Source organism: Eptesicus fuscus, chromosome 16 (assembly GCF_027574615.1).
Source record: "Eptesicus fuscus isolate TK198812 chromosome 16, DD_ASM_mEF_20220401, whole genome shotgun sequence".
NCBI lineage: Eukaryota > Metazoa > Chordata > Mammalia > Chiroptera > Vespertilionidae > Eptesicus > Eptesicus fuscus.
The window spans coordinates 41,886,654-41,908,163 of NC_072488.1; the positions used below are offsets into that span (position 1 = coordinate 41,886,654).

Below are 21,510 nucleotides of genomic sequence, written 5' to 3' on the forward strand. Positions count from 1 at the left end.
GGAACCCTCTCCAGTCATTTTCAACGACTCACTCACCAGAGTCATTACATCCTGTTTTTCCACATCACTGAAAACCTATCTGTGTGATGAGTGAGATTCTTTTTATTGAGGAAACATCAATGTGTTTTCCAGATCTCAGAGTCCAGAAACTCTGACAAGTGTTTCTATTCTTGAGATACTTTACAACCAGTCAGACTGTGGCTACTACTCAAAGTTAGGCATTAAAACTGTTGGGTGGGAGAGGGACGGGGGTGGCTCAGCTGCTCCCCAGAGCATCTGCATCAAACCTTGCTGGGCACCCCAGTAGGGAATGTGATTATCCATAGCTCAGACTGTCTCCATTCCCAATGAAATTTAATGAACACAAATAGGCATGGATGTGCATGTGATGTGGGAACTAAAGCATGTTGCCACACACATTTGGGGTTAATTATTCCGAACTTCAGAACTAAGCTAATCTAATGGCAGTTTCTTCAGATGACCAACCTTAATGGATTAAGCACTAATGTATTTGTCCATTCATTCATTTGATGTGTGGATGTAATATAAAAATATTCACAATAGATTGAAACACTGTGCTATGGAATCAGGTTTGTGAGGATCAGAGATCTGGACTTGACTAGCTGATTGGCTCCTTATTGGTTGGTTGATCTTAAGCTGGTTCTTAAACTCTCCCACCCTGGAAATGTAAATAAATGTTTTTACAATTCGGTACTTTGTCCAAAATAATTACAGTTCTTTTTAGGAATTGAGCTGTAATAAATAATTATGAATGACCAAAAAGATGCAACTAAATGCCTATGTATACAACATTAGAAAGACAGAAACAGGGAACTGGTGAAAGAAATTATATTGCATTTATATATAGAAATTTCTGCATCTATTAAAAATGTCATAGGCGAAGACTCAGATACAGAGAACAAAATGACAGTTGACAGAGGGGAGGGTGATTGGGGGGCTGGGTGAAAAAGGAGAAGGGATTACGAAGTACAAATTGGCAGTCACAAAAAAGTCATGAGGATGTGAAGTACAGCATAGGGCCCTAGCCGGTTTGGCTCAGTGGATAGAGGGTCGGCCTTCGGGCTGAAGGGTCCCGGGTTTGATTCTGGTCAGAGGCATGTATCTCAGTTGCAGGCTCCTCCCTGGCCTGGGCCCTGATCAGGGCTCATGCAGGAGGCAACCAATAGATGTGTTTCTCTCACATCAATATTTCTCTCTGTCTTTCCCTCTCTCTAAAAATCAATGGAAAAATATCCTTGGGTGAGGATTTAAAATTTTTAATTTAATTTAAAAATAAAGTACAGCATAGGGAATATAGTCAATAATATCATAATAACTATGTATGGGGCAAGGTGGGTACTTGAAACATCAGGGGGACCACTCTGTAAATACATGATTTTCTAACCACTATACTTCATATCTGAAACTAATACAGAATAATATTGAATGTAAACTGTAATTGAAAAAAATGTATAGTGAATATTGACTGGAAATATATATATTGTTTTGTATACAAATACATTTAAGTTAGTGTCTAGAAACTTTTTGATCTCAGGACACCTTTATACTCTTAAATTATTTATAACATTTTGTTTTTATGGTTTATATCTATTGATATTTACCATATTAGAAATTAAAATTTAGGACATTTTAAAATACATATTTGTTGTTAATTTATTAAGAAAATAATAAAGCCATCACATGTTAATACAAATAACACTTTCATGAAAAATAGCTATATATTCCAAAAAAAGAATTTTAGTGAGAAGATTGGCATCCTGTCTAACAAAGAGGGAATATACTAATTGACCATCACACCCTCACAAAGATGGTGGCACCCACAGCCAATAAGGAGGGAATATGCTAATTGACTGCCACACCCTCAAAGATGGCACGCCCACAGCCACAAGATAGTGGTGCCCAGTCCCCTCAGCCCCACCAGGGCGGCAGGCACACGGCACAGCTGGTCTCTGTGTGCCTGCCTCCAGAGTCCCCCAGTCTCCTCAGCCCCCCAGCCGCCCAGGGCTGGCCCGAGGCGTAGGCAAGCCTCGGATGTCGGCTTCCCAGCCGCCCAGGGCCGCCCGAGGCTCAGGTAACCAGGGCTGGCCAAGGCTTGCACTGCCAGCAGTGGCAGCAGCAGAGGTATGATGGGGGCGTCACCTTCCCCTGATCACCGGGTCGCCTCCCACCACTGAGGGCTCCTGTACTGTGATGGGAGCAGGCCGGGCTGAGGGACACCCCCCCTCCAGTGCATGAATTTTCATGCACCGGGCCTCTAGTTGTTTTATATTTTTCAAATTTCTGTGATGCCTGGCTTAATGGAAGACAGCTAGATTCTCATATCTGCCTCTTCATTGTTTGTTTGCTATTATTTGGTTGAAGTATATTAAGAAAACCTGGTCTTGTACAGATGTGTAGTTGCAAAAGGGAGGAGTATCTTAATAGCCTTTTAACATACTTGTAGATTTGTTGATATATCAAATAGTCTTTGGAAAACTCCATTCTACAATTGTGAGGGAAGGACAGTGAAGAGGCAGATAATGTCTTGGTGTTATTATGAAGATAGTTTTGGCCTTGCAGGTCCCCTGAACGGGTTGCGAAGACCCAGGGACCACACTTGGAGAGCGACTAGTTTGAGTTCCCGTAGCGGTTAAGCAAGCTGCTTTCTTGCGTTGCAGGACCTGATAGATGACTTGAAGTCGGAACTGACTGGCAAGTTTGAGCGTGTGATCGTGGGGATGATGACGCCCACCGTGCTGTACGATGTGGAGGAGCTGCGAAGGGCTATGAAGGTCTGTGCTTTTCTCCTCCCGTGCTCTCCATGCTGCTGGTGCAAATGCTGTGAGCTTTCTCAAGAAACCGTGACAAAGGCCCTCTGAGAGGCGGGAGGCTGAGGGCTAGGAGAAAGATTTTCCTTCATTGATGACAACTTGAAATCATGACATTACACTATAGCAATTGTAATTTAAAAGTTGTTTTCCAGCCTGGCTGATGGGGCTTAATGGTTGAGCATGGACCTATAAACCAGCAGGTCACGGTTTGATTCCTGGTCAGGGCCCATGCCCGGGTTGTGGGCTGGATCCCCAGTGGGGGGCATGCAGGAAGTATCCAATCAATGATCCTCTCTCATCATTGATGTTTCTATCTCTCTGAAATTATATATATATATTTAAGTTGTTTTCCCAAAAGGTATGGAATTATTCTCTTTCCTGTGGCTCTGAAGGGAGTGATTATGGTGCTTTGGGTGTAGCTCCAGACGCTTTCTTGCCGTGTTAGCTACGTTTGAGACATGAAACTTTGCAACTGACACCTTGGGGGCCTCTGAATCTGCTGCAGGCTCCGAACTGGCAGAAAAGCATTCTCAGCCTCCCTGGATGCCAAGCCACTGTGCTTTAGCCCAGGGCTCTGCTGATTTTTAATGACCAAGTTTAAACTTCAAATCCAAGTACTCTCCTCAACCGTGTCAATAAATATTTAGTCTCATGGATGGTTCTTGAAAAACAAGGCTCTTGAAAAACAAGGACATAACAGCCTTTGCCAGAAGATTCTGCCTTTCAAGAGAAAGCACAGCCCGATCTAGGGAAGATTAAGCCCCTGGAGAGCAGAAACTCTGCCTAACCTGGCACAATAACCAACACATAGAAACATCCCATAAATGTTTGTTTTACTAACAGTGATCACTGTAAGTGCATTGGAATTTGAGCAGGACAATTAAAAATGAGAAAATCCTGTAGGTAGAACCCTGTGGGTAGTCTTTATTCTCTGCAGATTCCTGGTTATATTCCTTCTCTCTCTGGGCCTTGACTTTGTAAACTGACTCATAAAGCCCTCTCCTCTGGGTTTCCCGTGTAGGGGGCTGGCACGGATGAGGGCTGCCTGATTGAGATCCTGGCCTCCCGGACACCTGAGGAGATCCGGCGCATCAACCAGACCTACCAACTGCGTATGTAGCATCCTCAGTGGCCCTGGCTGAGGTTTCATTGTGATCTGAGAACTAGACTAGCAATGGAAGGTTACCCACGGATCAGACTTTCTTCGTAGAAACAACACTACGGGGGATCCTCACTTCTAAGCTCCATGTTAAGGCAGATCCCTGTCCAGACAAATGATTGTCTGTTGGCTTCCCATGACTTCTCAGGGGAATATGTTACTCTACGTAGGCTACCCAGTGCCTAAGGTACCTACTACCATTCATTATTCTGAAAGCTGGAAAGTTGTTCCTTATTATCAGAGCATCGAAGGCGCTTGTCCAAAAGTGGTGGCACCCGTGAATCTTAGCATTCCAGGGAATGGCCTGGAGGGGCTGTCTCGCCCAGATCCTTACCTTCATTCAGACTGGACTGTATGTCCTCCAGCCATCTCAGGAAGATAGCCATTATTCCCTTCTCAAAAATCTCCAGAGGCTGGTACATATGAAGAGCCTAAAATGATGCCTGCCTTTTTGCCCTAAGGATATAATAAAGAATGCACAAAGGTTTAGATCTCACAGTGTTTATTCAGTATTTGTTATATTAGCTAAAAATGCCCAACAGTTTAGCAGATTAGCTAAATAAAATCTGCAGACTATTATGTAGTCATCAAACATATATTGTAGGATATTATTAAGTTACATTAAATAGTATGGTATATGGATAAGTGAAAACTACAAATCATAAAATAGTATGGCATGATCCCATCTTTTCAATAGAAGGAAAAATAATATGGGTATGTGGGGTAAAAATAAGGAAGGATATGCACCAAAATGTTATCAATAATTATTTTTGGGTGATTAGATTATGGTGAGGTGGTGTTGTTGTTTTTAATCCCCCCACCCTCCCCTGCATTTTACTTATTTGCTTTTTTCCTAAGTTTTCTGTAGTAAATATGTACTACTTTGGTAAAAAGAAAACAAAAAAAAAATAATGTTTTTTGGTAAGTATTTAGAGAAGGCTGTTCTAAACCTTGGGAGTTTGGTTCTACACTGGATGCCCACGTCTGCCGAATGCAGGTCTTCTCCCCCTGAGAAGGGCAGCTGGAGGGCTGTAAGGGTTGGAGCTTAACTGAGCGACACGGCAGAAAAGGCACATGCTACAATTGGGGCTTGACAACCCCCAGTGTGATCCCAAACGTGGTTCTGAAACCCCACAGTATTTGTTTTTCAATGGTTACTGTTCTCTCCGTCACTGAAAACTATGTTGAGACAGCCCCCTCAGCAGTAGGAACAGTGAGGATTTCAGCCCAGCCTTCTCCACCTCCCACTGTCAGGAACAAGAACGTCTTGTTTCCACTATAATGACAAGCTGAACTTACGGTGACCATTTTACCGGAGTTGTTTTTGAGAAACTGTGCGTAAAGTGGAAAACCTCATGAGGAGCTGCTTCGGTAAAGGGGCTGTCCCAGGAGGGGACAGAAGGCTCTGGAGTGTGGCACCGTGCTGAACAGGGCTCTGTCCTGATGTGGCCAATCTTACTTTCTTGCTAGAATACGGGAGGAGCCTGGAAGATGACATTCGCTCTGACACGTCCTTCATGTTCCAGCGGGTCCTGGTGTCTCTGTCCGCTGTGAGTGGCGCCCTCTGCTGGCTGCTTCTGATAGGGGTTGGGTTTATTGGTAGGCTCACTCTATTCCCGTTTCCAGGCTGTCTCATCCTTTCAGCTTCCCAAATGTGAACATTCTTGGGCCTCTGTGGTGTTTTATCTTCTCTCCTTTAGAAACTCTGACGAGGCATGTACATCCATTTGTTCTAATTCGTATGTACAAGTACCTAATATCAGCCTGGTCTCCTTATAACTTAACGCATTGAGAGTTATGAGGATGATTAAGAGGCAGTTCCTGGGCTTTAGGAGTATCCTATATAATAAAAGGCTAATATGCAATTGTCCCCTCGACCGGGAGTTCGACCAGGAGTTCAACCGGGTGTTCGACCAGGGGGCAGGGCCAGCCAGCCAACCACTCATGGCCCTTCAGCCCACCCATCCCGGACCGATCGGAGTGGGCCAGCCAGACGCAACCTGTGTACGAATTCGTGCACCGGGCTTCTAGTATTGTCATAAGGGAATATATCAGGCACACAGTTGCTATCAAGGCTTGAAGCATAAGTTTCTAAGAAGACACACAGAGTAAAAGGAAGGTTCAAGGAGAATTTTGGCTGCAGAAACAAACAAAAGGCTTCACGGCAGAGGTGCAGGTTCAGAGAGGACTTGGAGTCTTGCTAGGATGTCAAGAAGCAGAGGTGTGGTTGGGTACATTCCAGACAGGAAGAAAGCAAGAAGAAAGCAAGGGAGGCAGGAAACACGAGGTATGATCTGGGAACAACAGACTGAGCAGCCAGGCTGGTGATTCCATTAGCAAGACGGAAGGATGAACTGGGATTCTACATTGGGAAGAGTTACACTTTCGTTGGAGATCAGTAGGGAGCCACTGAAGGGTTGGGAGCAGTAGAATGATGCGATTAGAACTGCATTTTTACAAGAGTAATGTAATAGTCGTGGGTAAGAGTAATTATAATGGCAATGAATTGGAGGCTGGAAGACCAGGTAGAAAGTCGCCTCAATATTCTATATGAGAAATAAAGCAGGACAGGGCTAGTGTGGGAACAGGGTGCCAGAAAAGAGATGATACACGAGATATTTCACATGACTCCCCAATTACATCTTTATCCCTCACCTCCTTCCTAAGTGTGAAATTCATTTCTCGCTGCTTTTTAGAGGTTTCCGTATAGATATTCTGCCATCACCTCAAATTGGTCCTCCTAAACTAAACTCATTTTGCCTCCACATTAGTTCTTCTTCCTGACTTGTCTTTTTTTTGTTTTGTTAATATTGTTGCTGTTCAAAGCAAAACCCTGGAAATCATTGCCAACTCCCATCTTGCTCTGCCTCTGATAATTACTTAGTAATGCAGCTGGCATTTCTTACTTCTTACCCATTTTTCCCCCCATTTCCTCCTTATTTACCACGAGAGGCCCAGTGCACGAATTCGTGCACGGATGGAGTCCAGCCGGCCCAGCCCCAATCAGGTCGGATTGGGGCCGGGCCTGTCGGGCAGAGGAGATGGCGGGAGGTTGGCCTGCTGGCCCGAGTTCCAAAGGCTTGAATCCGCTGGAAAGAGGCAGGACTGGGGGGCGGAGGGAGGTAGTAGTGGAGTGAGCAGGCAGCAAGCAGCACTCATTCCCCTTCCCTTTCTAATGTTGCAGAGTTGGTGCAGCCAGAGCCCTCCCTCTGGTAATGTTCTCTAGGCTCTCCTCAGAGCCATAGGAAAAATGCAGGCACCCTCAGAGGACGTCTGTCCTTTCTCCCCAGGCTGGGAGTGTGACCCCTTGTGGCATTCTGCCTTGCTTTCATGTCATTGGGTTCCCAGACATTCTGTCTTCTCCAAATCTTCGTGACTACCCTCTCATTCTCTTTGGTTTGTTTTTCTCATCCTCAGGGTGGCAGGGATGAAGGCAATTTCCTGGATGATGCTCTCATGAGGCAGGATGCCCAGGTGAGTAGAACTGCAGCTTCTTTCTTCTCTTTCGCCAGTAAGACAGTCCTTAATTGGTGAACGCCCTCTTATATTTCAGTGTATATTGGTCTGGCTGGGATATGTTAAGAAAAATAATCCTCACCGATAATATAGAAGAGCAGAAGTCTCTTTCAGAAATGCCTGGGGCTTGGGGGTAGCATGAGGCATCATTATGTCTTCCGAATCACTTGGAGGTGAAGGGACCTGCCTTTGTTTTGTTTACCTTGCATTTTTATTTCCCCAAAGAGAATTTTGATACGATCTGTGTGAAACAGCTTGGCACAGGGTGTACCCTGTTGGGTAAAATCAATATCAAACCCAGACAGGCAGTTGCTTCTTTGGTACCCAGCCCACTAGTGGCTGCCCTGGCACCAACCCTTGGTCTATTTACCATGGCCAGATAACACTAATAATAATACCTGATAAAAAGTGGGCCTTTTACCAGGTGCCAAACACTGTTTTAGCTCTTGATATGGTGTATGTCATTGAATCCTTGTAGTATTCGTAGGAAGTAAGTATTGTTAGCCCTATTTTGTGGAAACGGAGACTGAGAGAAGTCAAGTTCCTCGCTCAAGTTCATACAGATAAAAAATGGCAGAACTGGGACTTGAACGTAGGCAGTTTGGATATACAACCATAGAGAAGGACTAGTCCCACTCAGTATGTGAGGTGTGAACCACCATGGATTCTGCAGGCAAGAAGAAGCTGTTGCTGTCACTGGAAGAGAGAGGGGTGTGTGTGTCATAGACAGGTAGCATGCTGAGGACTCAGGGAGGCCCAGGCCACCCAGGAGACACAGGAAATTGCCTTCAATGCAGAAGCTTTGAGGAAGGAGAAGGTATGGAACTCCTGAATGCTTTTGTGAATGTCAGCTGCCTCAAGGAGAGCATTTGGGGGCATGCTGGAAGGAACCTCCAGAGCCCAGGTGAATCCCAAATTAAATGAAGAGTTAGTGAGCAATTTATTCCTAAAACATTATATTCATTATCAAATTTTTTGTGGGTTTGCTAAGTGCCAAGCATTGTGTTAACTACTGTACATGTCTTCCTTCGACAAATCTGGGCAGATATTATTACATCTGTGTTAAAGATTTAGGAAACTGATGCAGATATTTCAGTAACTAGTCCAAGATATAAGGTTGGTAGAATTGGGCTGTTTGAATCCAGGTCTGTCTGATTTTTTTTTTTTTAAACCATGCAGTTCAACAAACAAATATTTTTGAGCTCTTCAAAGAGTACTGTTCTCCTTGGAGGTGGTCATGTAGAAGGTGCTTCGAAACAGGTTTGGGCTGGGGAAGTTGGAGAGACGGAGTAGAACTGAGAATAGAGTTTTTCTGGAGCTTCCATGTCTTAACAAGAGGCAAGGAATTTAAGAACAACCCCAGTCAAGGTTTCAGCTCTTCCAAGATAAAACAGTCAAAAAACCTTGTCAACCTTTGCTCTTTAATTTGCATCAGCAGCGAGGGTATCATTGGCAGACTTTGGTTATTATAGCTGGATTTTGATGTAGGAAAGTAAATGCGTTTAAGATGAGGAGAATGATCAAGGCAGGTGGAATTTGGTAGTAATTACTTACAAAAGGTAGAAATTTTACCATGTAGAGGCTGTTATCTAACCAGTTCAATCTTCTCTGTTCTTGAGATGAAACCAGCACAAAATGGAAATAATAGGTGGTGTTCAGAATTCCTACTTTAAAAAGAAATTCATGATATATTAAAAATGCCCTTCAAAGCTTTTGCTAGAAGATGGCACAGATTTGATTCCCTTGTTCTAGGGGGCGGAGAAGGGGGGAGGACCAGGAAATATAAAAATAGGGAAAACTGCTTCAGACTGGAAATGATGGAGGAGGGCCATTAAAACGCCAGATGGGCAGCACACCTGGGCCAAGGACGCAGGAGGGCCACCCTGTCCCAGAAAAGAGGCTCAGCTCCCTCCAGCTGGGAGCAGGCCTCATGAAAACGGGAAGAAATGCCTCCAAGAAGACTTGTGCTGTGTCTCGGCTGCCCTCAGTGGACTAGCTGTAAGTGCTCCTGCTTGAAATTCATCCAAATGAAAAGTGAGGAGCTCCTAGAAGAATCCACTCACCTTGTTCCAGGGGTGTGTGTATGGGGGAGCGGGGGTTGGTGGAGATCAGGTCTGGAAAGACTGCTCATCATCTTACCTAATAAAAGAGAAACATGCAAATTAACCATCACTGCTATGCCCACAGCCAATCAGAGCGAGTATGCAAATTAACCAAACAAAGTTGGAGGTTAATTTGCATATGCAGGCGGGACTGGCCAGGAGGGGCGTAGCGCCTGCTATGAGGGAAAGGGGGGCGGAGGGAGCTACTGGAGCGGTGGTCCGGACAGAAGCGAGGACTTGCCGGCTCCCACGGACTTGCTGGCTCCGGGCGGGCTGGCAGCTGGGAGTGAAGCCAGGGGAAGGAAGGCCTATTCTTGCACGAATATCGTGCAACGGGCCTCTAGTTTAAGAATGAAAGAGCTTGCAAACCAACAGATTCTCACCTCAAACGCTATGTGGCCTATAAACAAACTGAGCCATGAAGGGAACCAAACAGGTTCTTGCTCTAAGAAAGAGAAAGATGCCAGGTTGCTCTGGGCCCTAAAATAATTGAGACAAAACATGGGTTATAATTAAACGAGAGCTTTAAATAAAGATGCAATGAGAAAATAACAGAGATGAAGAGGAGCTGGATGAAGGGCAAGCAGAGCTTCTTTTCAAAGGGGAGCTAGATGAGTTGAGGAGAAATGTTCTTAGATAAAACGGGGAAAACCAGAATTTTAAAGTTCATTAGAAGCAGGAATGATTTAAAATGATACTGCTGAAAATGGAATTATTGTTGTGGGAAGCTATACAGATAAAAAAAAAAATCTCCAGAATTCAGAAGAAAAGGATGAAGCAATTAGAGAAAAGGAGGAATGTAGAGGGGAAAGGATGGCGATTAGAATCGTGACAAAAAGGATGTGGAAAACTTTATACTGACACATACTTAAAGGTATATTAAAGGTAAAAAATAAATTAAGGAATGTGGCCTTGGTGTAAGAATTGTGAGAACCCAAGGAATGATTAGAAAGTGTAGGAGCAGAACCAAGCCTATATGAGACTAGACAGGTAGCATTCTAAATCAGTGAGGAAAACAGAGTACTTAGTGGAGTTGGGACAACTGACTAACCATTTGGGAAAGAAAAAAGTTAGATCCCAACTTTCACCTCACATTATAATGAATTCCAAATAGATTAAAATTTTAATGTAAATAAATGCAATCAGAAAGATACTACAACAAAAAGTTAACTATTTTTTAATCTGGAGCTGGGAAAGGATGTTATATGCCTGACACACAAGACAAGCCATAAAGGAAAATGACTGGTAGTTTGGCTACATTAAAAAACAACAACTCCCTCGCTGATTTGGCTCCGTGAATAGAATATCAGCCTGTGAACTAAAGGGTCCCAGGTTCGATTCTGGTCAAGGGCACATGCCCGGGTTGCGGACTCGATCCCCAGTTAGGGGGCATGCAGGAGGCAGCCAGTCAATAACTCTCTCTCATCATTGATGTTTCTATCTCTCTCTCTCTCCCTTCCTCTCTGAAATCAATAAAAATATATATTAAAAATATAACAACAATACAACACCACCATACAAATTTTTCAGATAATGCCAGAAACAAAATTCAAGGTCAAATGATAGAATGGGAAAAGTTTCACCTTATGTATAATAAGTTTAACATATAAAGAGGTTTTATAAATAATACAGTTAACTATGTTATTGATAAATCAAAACTACGATTGTGATACTAGAGGATAGGAATGCTCTAGTTTTTTAATAAATGGACAATATACTTTTTATTGAATTTATTGGGGTGACTTTGGTTAATACAATTATATAGTTTTCAGGTGTAGGGGCAATGGACTTTAACAGGCAACTCACAATAAAAATTGAAATGGCAAATACACAAAAATGTTCAACCTCACTAGGTATTAAAAAGATTTTAACACAAAAAATACAATTTCCACCCATTATTTAAAAGGTTACTCTTTTCAAGGTCATTTTTATGTTATATTACAAAAGTATCATTCTGTGACAGATTGTAAATTGTTTCTTTATCCACACGTTCTAGTTACTATTGCTGCTTAACAAACCACCTCAAACTTCCTATCTAATAATAGACAAATATGCAAATTGACCATACCTCCAACACACCCACAAGCCACACCCACCATCCAATCAGAGTGAGTATGCAAATTAACCCAAACCAAGATGGCTACAGCCACAGAGAGCAAGGTTTCCTAGGTAACAGAGGAAGCCAAGCTTTCCGCCTGCCCTTGCCAGGCCTAAGCCTCCACTCAAGCTACAAAGTTTCAATTATAGAAGGTAAACAAATTCAAACAAATGGCAGCAGAATGGAGCTTGAGAGAGCAGGCCAGGGTTGCTGCCGGCAACAGGGGAAGCAAAGCTTTCCGCACACCCTGGCCGGGCCCATCTGCTTAAGGCAACATAGTTTCAATTATAACCCCAACACAATGACTGCGGCCTCGGAGGGAGCCCCAGGCTTGGCTTGGCTCCGCTACAGGCTACAAAGTTTCAATTGTAGAAGGAAAACAAATTCCAGATACCAGGGCCTCTGCTTGGGTTACCAGGGGGCGTGGCCGGCGTGCAAACCACCACAGGCCCCTCGCTCAGGCCGCCCCACACCCCAAAGGAAACCCTACCTGATCCGGGACGCCCTTCAGGGCAAACCAGCTGGCCCCCACCCCTGTACCAGGCCTCTATCCTATCTAATAAAAGAATAATATGCAGATTGATCATCACTGCAACACACAATATAGCTGCCCCCATGTGGTCAAAGATCCTGCCCCCATGTGGACACAAGATGGCCACCACAGATGGCCAGCCGGAGAGGGCAGTTGGGAGGCACCCGGCCTGCAAGGGAGGGCAGTTGAGAAGGACCAGGCCTGCAAGGGAGGGCAGTTGAGAGGGACCAGGCCTGCAAGAAAGGGCAGTTGGAGGTGATCAACCCTGCAGGAGAGGGCAGTTAGGAGTGACCAGGCCGGCAGAGGAGGGAAGTTGGGGGCAAACAGGCTGGCAGCGGAGTGGTTAGGGGGTGATCAGGCTGGCAGGCAGAAGCGGTTAGGGGCAATCAGGAAGGCAGGCAGGCAAGCAGTTGGGAGCCAGTAGTCCTGGATTGTGAGAGGGATGTCCGACTGCCCATTTAGAATCAGGCCTAAACAGGCAGTCGGACATCCCTTGAGGGGTCCCATATTGGAGAGGGTACAGGCTGGGCTGAGGGAGAACCCCCCTCCATGCATGAATTTCGTGCACCAGGCCTCTAGTAGTGACATAAAAACAATCACCATTTTATTATGCCCATGGATTCTGCGGGTCAGGAATTCAGACAAGTCACTGCAGAGCGGACTCTCTCTGCTTGACTGTGTCTGAGATCTTAGTTGGGAAGAATTGAACAGCCGGACGTGACTCAAATGGCTGGGCTTGGAGGCTCATGTGGTCTGGGCTGCGATGACCCATCTGGGACTGTCGAGGGGATCTCCCATATGTGGCCTCTGCAGGTGGCTTGGGCTTCCCTAAGTATGGTGGCTGGGTTTCAAAAGGAAGCATTTCAAAAGCCAGCATTCCAAGAGAACCAGAGCTGCCCGACCTTTTATGATCTAGCCTCAGAAATCAGTGTCACTTCCACCATACTTTTTTAAGTTTATTTTTCATTGTTGACAGTTTTCCAGATGTTCCCTCTTTACCCCCTCCATCCAGTTGATTGAAGTAGTCAAGTCTGCTCAAATTAAAAACTGAAAAACACTGAATTAGATGAACACTGCATGTCCTCCCAACTTGAAAATTTCACGATTCTGTGAATTGGCACTAAAGCAATTAGGGAATTAGAGAAAGAAGGGAAGAAACAGATGAGTAGGTGGAGGTAAGCCCAATGAATGACAAAATGTGTCAATTAAGGGCATTTTGAAAAAATTAACAAGCCAGCTGTTCATTATAAATGAATAGTAGGGTTTTAAAACATTTTTTAAATAAAATACATATAACATACTAGTAAAATTTACCATCTTAACCATGTCAAGTGTACATTCAGTAGTGTTAACTCTATGCACATTTGCAACCAATCTCCAGAACTCTTCATCTTGCTAAACTAAAACTGTATACCCATTAAACAACTCATTTTCCCCACTCCTCAGCCACTCACCATTCTACTTTGTGTTTCTATGAGTTTGACTACTCTAGACACTTCATATATAAGTGAAATCAGATAATATTTGTCTTTTTATGACTGGCTTATTTCACTTAGCATAATGTCCTCAACATTCATCCATGTTGTAGCACATGTCATAATTTCTTTTTAAGGATACATAGTATTCCATTGTATGCATGCATCACATTTTATTTATCCATTCTCAATGGACATTTGAGTTGCTTCTACCTTTTGGCTATTGTGAATAATGCTGCTATGAACATAAGTATACAAATATCTTCTTAAGATCCAATTCTTTTGGATATATCCTCAGAAATAGTATTGCTGGTCATATAGTAATTCTATTTTTAATTTTTTGAAGAACGGCCATACTGTTTTCTCATTTTACATTCCCACCAACAATGCACAAGGATTCCAATTTCTCCACAACCTTGTCGACACTTACTTTTTTAATAGTAGCCATCCTAATAGATGTGAGGTGATATAACAGTAGTGTCGATTTACCAATAGCATAGTTAAAGCAACTAGAATCGATTTCTTATATTCCCACCTGGTCGGAATATAAGTAATTACTGATGGGTCTTGGTTTTACTGTGAAACCTTTGTAGCCCCAAGCAAATCACAGCTCATTTTAGAGCAGTGTTGTCCGATAGAACTTTCTGCAGTGTGTGAAATGTGCTACCTCTGCACTATGATGAGCAGACACTAGACACATGTGGCCACTGAGCACTTGACATGTGGCTGGGAGGCTGAGGAGTTGAATTTTATTTTTTATTTAATTTTAATTAATTAAAATTTAAATAGCCACATGTGGTTAGTGGCTACTGTAGGGGACCACCCAAATCTAGAGCATGCCCTTTAGCTCTTAAGATAGAACCCTGTCGTCTGCATGTAGGAGCTGCTAGTGACCGCCCTGACTCTCGTGAGATGTTATAGGGTCCCGTTAGTTATATACCTAAGGAAAAATCCTGAGTCATTGCCGCTCACCACCAATACCTCTTCTACTCCCATCACCAGCAAAACAAACTAAGCCAGCTCAGCTCTTTAAAGTTCTGGAAATATGTGGGTATGTGCTGGCACCTTCTCTGTGGTGTTTTAAACTTGTGCTTTATTTGGCTTCAGGACCTGTATGAGGCTGGAGAGAAGAAATGGGGGACAGATGAGGTGAAATTTCTAACTGTTCTCTGTTCCCGGAATCGAAATCATCTGTTGCATGGTAAGGCACTGGCTTCATCCTCCAAAGAACCTGTTGGAAACCTAGTGAAAACTACACTGAGTGGCCAAATTATTATGATCTCTGAAGGCATAATAATCTGGCCACTCAGTGTGTATCCTATCTAATAAAAGAGTAATATGCAAATTAATGTCACTCCCACAAACCACGCCCACCAGCCAATCAGGAGCGAGTATGCAAATTAACCCAACCAAGATGACTACGGCCACAGAGCGAACAGGAGGTTTGGGTTTCCCCAGCAATGGAGGAAGCCAAGCTTTCTGCACGCCCTGGCCAGCCCAGGCCTCCACTCAAGGCTACAAAGTTTCAATTATAGAAGATACCAGGGCCTCAGCTTGGGTCACCGGGGGGCGTGGCTGGCCTGCAAACCACCACAGACCCCTCACCCAGGCCGCCCCACGCCCTAAGGGAACCCCCACCTTAATCCAGGACACCCTTCAGGGCAAACCAGCCGACCCCCACCTGTGCACCAGGCCTCTATCCTATCAACTAAATGAGTAATATGCAAATTGACCATCACTCAAACACACAAGATGGCTGCCCCTATGTGGTCAAAGATCCTACCCCCATGTGGACACAAGATGGCCACCACAAGATGGCCAGCAGGGGAGGGCAGTTGGGAGGGACCAGGCCTGCAAGGGAGGGCAGTTGGGGGCAATCAAGCCTGCAGAGGAGGGCAGTTAGGGGTGACCAGGCCAGCAGAGGAGGGAAGTTGGGGGCGACCAGGCCTGCAGGGAAGGGCAGTTGCGGGGGACCCAGGCCTGCAGGGGAGAACAGTTAGGGGGGACCAGGACTGCAGGGGAGGGCAGTTAGGCATGACCAGGCCTGCAGGGGAGGGCAGTTAGGGGCCAACAGGCTGGCAGGGGAGCAGTTAGGCATCATTCAGGCTGGCAGGGGAGTGGTTAGGGGATGATCAGGCTGGCAGGCAGAAGCGGTTAGGGGCAATTAGGAAGGCAGGCAGGTGAGCAGTTGGGAGCCAGCAGTCCTGGATTGTGAGAGGGATGTCTGACTGCCCGTTTAGGCCCGATCCTACTGGGATTGGGCCTAACGGGGCAGTCGCACATCCCTTGAGGGGTCCCAGATTGGAGAGGGTGCAGGCTGGGCTGAGGGACACACCCCCTCCATGCATGAATTTCGTGCACCGGGTCTCTAGTATTTGCTGCAAAAACTGATTGTCCTGAACTGTCTTACATGTCTTACCTTGGAAATGTGTGAGTGTAATTATGTGCATGAGGGTCAATTTCTGAAAGATTAATGATGAATAATTAATGAAATTCATGCACGGAGGGTGTGTGTCCCTCAGCCAAGCCTGCACCTTCTCCAATCTGGGACCCCTTGAGGGCAGTCAGACATCCCTCTCACAATCCAGGACTGCTGGTTCCCAACCACTCGCCTGCCTGCCTGCCTGATTGCCCCTAACCACTTCTGCCTGCCAGCCTGATCACCCCCTAACCACTCCCCTGCCAACCTGATTGATGCCTAACTGCTCCCCTGCCAGCCTGGTCTCCCCTAACTACCCTCCCCTGCTGGCCTGGTCGCCCTTAACTGTCCTCCCTTGCAGGCCTGGTCCCCTCCAACTGCCCTCCCCTGCAGGCCTGGGCCCCCCCACCTGTCCTCCCCTGCAGGCCTGGTCCCTCCCAAGTGCCCTCCCCTGCTGGCCATCTTGTGGTGGCCATCTTGTGTCTACATGGGGGCTTCCATCTTTGCCCACATAGGGGTGGCCATCTTGTGTGTTGGAGTGACGGTCAATTTGCATATTACTCTTTTATTAGATAGGGTGTATATAAAAGTATATATATATATATTAGAGGCCCGGTGCATGAATTCATGTGTGGGTGGGGTCCGGCCATCCTGGCCAGGGGGAGGGGACATGGGCGGTTGGCCAGCTTGCCTGCTGGTCGAACTCCTGGTCGGGACAATTTGCATATTAGCCTTTTATTATATAAGATATACACTGAGTGGCCAGATTATTATGCGTTCAGAGATCATAATAATCTGGCCACTCAGTGTATATTGCCCATAATTAATGAATAACCTTTCCTCCTTTATTTGCTGCAAACACTGATTGTCCTGAACTGTCTTACATGTCTTACCTTGGAAATGTGTGAGTGTAATTATGTGCATGAGGGCCAATTTCTGAAAGATTAATGATGAATAATTAACGGATGTATTCATAGAAGTTTGGCATTCCTGTTTATAGTAAACCGACCTTCATAGTCAACCCTTTTTCTAGAGCAGCTCTATTTAAATTGAGTTGCATAAGAAAAAATCTTCAGTACGTCAGCGAGCAAGAAAATAGAAATAAATTTTGGTTGGCATTTATTCCTATTTAACATCCAGGTTGTAAAACTAACAGAAGTGATCTCTTTGGGGAGGTATATGTTCCATCAGATGAACAGTGGATAATTTAAATTTTATTTCCTAAGTGGAATGTTTCTAATTTGCTTCTGATAATGCTAGTCTACATAATGTGCTTTTAACTTCTTTGGGGAAAAGATACCAAACAATTGTAGAATATTTGTTGTCAGGTTTATTTTCTTCTTGTAAACAGCAATAAGGGTTTAATAAGTTATTTCATTTTTTTATAAGCTCTTTAAGTCTTTATGCTATGTCATAATTTTATAAACCCACCGTGGCCTTATAATCACAATTTACAAAACTTGTGGGAAATTTGAGAATGAGTTTGCAAAATTGAAAACAAAGTAATTGAAAATTACAACACACTTGGAAGTTGAAATTATTTCAGATGTTCCACAGGGACGAGAAATAGGTGATTACTCCTGTCGGTAAGTGTCATGGACTATATGGAACACACCAGATGCACCACCTTCTGACGGCTCCTGGTTCCTTTGCTTTTCCTTGCCTGATTACAAATAACACACATCTCCCCCTAGTGGTACTTTTCAAAAACTGCAGGTCCTCAGAAGTCGATTTCATGCAAATACATTTGTAACAAATTTCACTTCCAGGCACAAGTCAATAGTTGGGCAGTTATAAAAGAATCTGTTTGTAAGCCACTGGAAGAAAATATTTTAAGCATTATTTGAATAAAGAAAATTTTATAAGTTTCTTACCAACCAACAATAATAGTAAGAATTCATAACTAAGGTTTTGTTAATTCTCCAACTTCTAGGTGTTAGTGCTAAGCATATTATAAGCATTGTTTGTTGCAACACCCCAATGGAACAGCTATCATTTTCCCCATTTTACAGTGGAAAAGACTGAGGTTTAGAAAATGTGTCAATTAGATTTTTTTTTATTCCAAGAAATATACACTGATTCCAACTTAAGATTTAAGAAAAAAAAAAAAGGAAATAATACAGTATGGGACAAGAGGGAAAATGGAGACTATTGGTGGCTTATTGAATTGAAGGGAGAGCTGAACGACTCCAGGAAGAACAGAAATTAAAGCAGATCTGGGAGTCTCACTAGAGGGGAGTCATGGATTTTATTTCTAAGGCAGTTTCCCAAAGTCTGGTCTCCATGGAAAATGCTGATTCTTGAACCCCTACTTCAGACTGGCTGACTTAGAACAACTCTGAGAGTGACCTCAGGAAGTTTAACAGGTTTTCCAGGCGATTCTTTTGTTCTCTGAACGTGCTTTTGGCCATCCCCAGGATCTAGGTACTCAATTTAAATATCCCAGGGGGGTAAGACTGGTTTGTGCTGGTTGGGTGAACTGCTCACTGATTTGGTAGAGCTTATGGTGTATGTTGAGGGACAGGAGTGTCCTTGGATTGACAGCCTAGTGAGAATCACACTATTGGGAGGCCAGCACCCCAAAGAAGGTGATGCTAAGATGATAAACTAAACAGATAGCCACTCTAAGAAGGCAGCAAGAGAGGAAGATACATTCATCACATTCAAAAACACTTGACAAAAAAAAAGTGAAAAAAATGTCATTATGTTAAAATCTATTAAAAGATGCAACCAATTTTGAAGAGGTTGGATTGCTCTAGTTTTGATGAGCTAAAAGGAGGATAGAGAGGTGATTGCCAAGGCCAAAATTATAAAAAGACACATTCATCTTATTACGGAAACAATGAGAAAAGAAAGCAGGTCTCTCCGAAGGTTATCTCCATTTGATGCGTGAGAAAACGGGGTCTCATATAAGGGAACAGACTTGCCTGATATCCTCCTCTCCTCAGGCTCATTCCACTTACCACATGACTCCTGGGTCTCACCCGCATTGCTAATTAGTTTCTTCCTGAAATATGCCAAAGAATAGTGTGATCTTGTTAAAGGATGCTCATTCTCTCCATAAATGTTAATTTCCTCTGTTCTTTTTTTATTATTTGTAATTCCATTTTGTTATTGTTTGTAGTATTTGATGAATACAAAAGGATATCACAGAAGGATATCGAACAGAGTATTAAATCTGAAACATCTGGTAGCTTTGAAGATGCCCTGCTGGCCATAGGTAAGCTTGGCAAGGGCTGGGGTGGAGAAACAAATGTTTACAGACTTTGCTGTCAGTTTGTAGTCATGGGATGTAGTCGTGGGATGTAGTCAGGGATAAAAAAAAATTGTTTAAATCACTCATGCTGTGATCCATAATTTTAAACAAGAACTATTATATACAAACCTGATTTTTATTGTACCATGTGGCTTTATATATTTTATATCCTCTGTGCCTTTATATTTAAGGGTATGGGAAAGATAATTCTATACTAGCTGCAACTTATAAGTCTGTGAATGGTTAAAACAACTTCATATGGTAGAGATGGTAATCATTTTTAAACTATAAGCTGCCTTTTGCTTTCATGGCCTTTATTAATTACTTCTCCCGGAACTTGACAGTAAATTGAGTGCTTCCCACCTGTGAAAATGCTTTCAGCATAGCCTGTCTTCATAAAACATTGCTTGGCTACAATTTTTCTGACAAAGAGACTCTACTTCATACTTTATAGAAACAGATGGAACAACTGTCACGTTTTCTCATAGATTTTATCTGTAATCTTTTCATTTCTTTTTTTTTTTAATCTCTTAACAGTAAAGTGCATGAGGAACAAATCTGCATATTTTGCTGAAAGGCTTTATAAATCTATGAAGGTAAAGGCTTCTTTTTAAGCATCTGAATGGCTCTGACATGTCTTGTGTCCAAATGAGACAAAATCAGTCTAATATATTCAGTTTAATTGATCAAATACTTCACTGAGTGCCTGCTAATAATACTACTAGGTAATATTTATTGAGTACTTATAATGTGTGATCATTCTTCCTAACACTTTCTCTATATATATATAAGGTGTTCCCAAAAATGTATATGCATACTTTGAATAATCATACAGACAGTGCTTATTAAAATACATTTCATTTTCAAAATTGAGCTATCAGCTGTGAAAGTGTGTATACATTTTGGGGAGGACACCATGTAGATTAGTTGTATTCCCATAACAGCTTTATGGGGTAGGTACTATGATCAACCCCCATTTTACAGATGAGAAAACTGAGGGATAGAGAGGATATGCAATTTGCCCAGGGTCCTCATTGAAGAAGTAATGGAGTTGGGATGCTCACACTGGCAGTTTGGCTTTAGAACTCAGGCTCCTAACCATGCATTGTGCTCTGTGCCAGTACCTTTGCTGGGAACCGGGGGCGGTGCAGGCAAGATGAAAATGTAGTCCTTGCTCTCAAAGAACTTCTAGCCCTGAGGGGAAGGCAGGTATGCTCAAAACACCAATAAGAACAAAATAGGATGCAATACAGTAGTTGAGTATCAAAACATTATAGGAACACAAAGGATAGGGTATTTTTTTCACACATTTGGGTTTTTTTTTTTAGAAGGTATTGATCAGAAAAGAATATATAAAGAAATTGTTATGTTTAAGCAGGACCTTAAAGGAAGTTTTACATTGGAAGATATTACATGGGAGAAAGGATGGGGAGGGAAGGATGCCATGGGCTGGATGGGTGGGAAGGAATCATTGCAAGTGAAGCTTGTAGCTGGAGAACACAGGGTATGTCTAGAGTGTCAGAACAGAGGATTGGAACGTTAAGTTGGTGAGGAGAGGTATTCCACACGCCCCTTAGGTCGTGGCATAAAGGGCATCGTCAGGAGAGTCGTGCACAGTCTTGCCCGGACTGACTAAAGAGCATGTCTGGAAACCATCCAGACCTTAATAGGGTGGGATCTTGTTTTCTTCCCTAGGGCTTGGGCACCGATGATGACACCCTTATCAGAGTGATGGTTTCTCGGGCGGAGATTGATATGTTGGACATCCGGGCACACTTCAAGAGGCTCTATGGAAAGTCTCTGTACTCCTTCATCAAGGTAGGCAGTCTTGCCCTGGCCCCGGGGGAGGCTCTGATGAAAGGATGGGGTTCTGACCTAGGTATTTAGACACGTCTTATCCTCTCGTTGGCAGATATCATTCCCTTTAAAGGTGCTACTTTAATTCAGAAATTTCCAGTCTCTCTCCTTTCACACAGATGTTTCAATCTCTGCCAGGTTAGAAACTGGAAATGTTTGCATTGTAAATATACTAATTATTTCATGTTGATCCCAGACACAGAAAGATTATATTTTAATGAACACTTTAAGAGCCACAATTTCTCTGTCTACCTGCTTACAATGA

General features: G+C 43.5%; 1 protein-coding gene across 4 annotated transcripts in view; it reads left to right on the plus strand.

Moving 5' to 3' along the window:
• ANXA4 (annexin A4) overlaps positions 1 to 21,510 on the plus strand; it is a 55,871-nt gene that overhangs the window by 29,376 nt on the left and 4,985 nt on the right. For all 4 annotated transcript variants that reach the window (XM_054728003.1, XM_054728006.1, XM_054728005.1 and 1 more), the window contains 8 exons: positions 2,679 to 2,792; positions 3,853 to 3,943; positions 5,461 to 5,540; positions 7,408 to 7,464; positions 14,821 to 14,914; positions 19,257 to 19,352; positions 19,926 to 19,984; positions 21,084 to 21,206. In XM_054728003.1, coding sequence (XP_054583978.1) covers positions 2,679 to 2,792; positions 3,853 to 3,943; positions 5,461 to 5,540; positions 7,408 to 7,464; positions 14,821 to 14,914; positions 19,257 to 19,352; positions 19,926 to 19,984; positions 21,084 to 21,206 — 714 coding nt within the window. The remainder of the gene's footprint in view (positions 1 to 2,678; positions 2,793 to 3,852; positions 3,944 to 5,460; positions 5,541 to 7,407; positions 7,465 to 14,820; positions 14,915 to 19,256; positions 19,353 to 19,925; positions 19,985 to 21,083; positions 21,207 to 21,510) is intronic.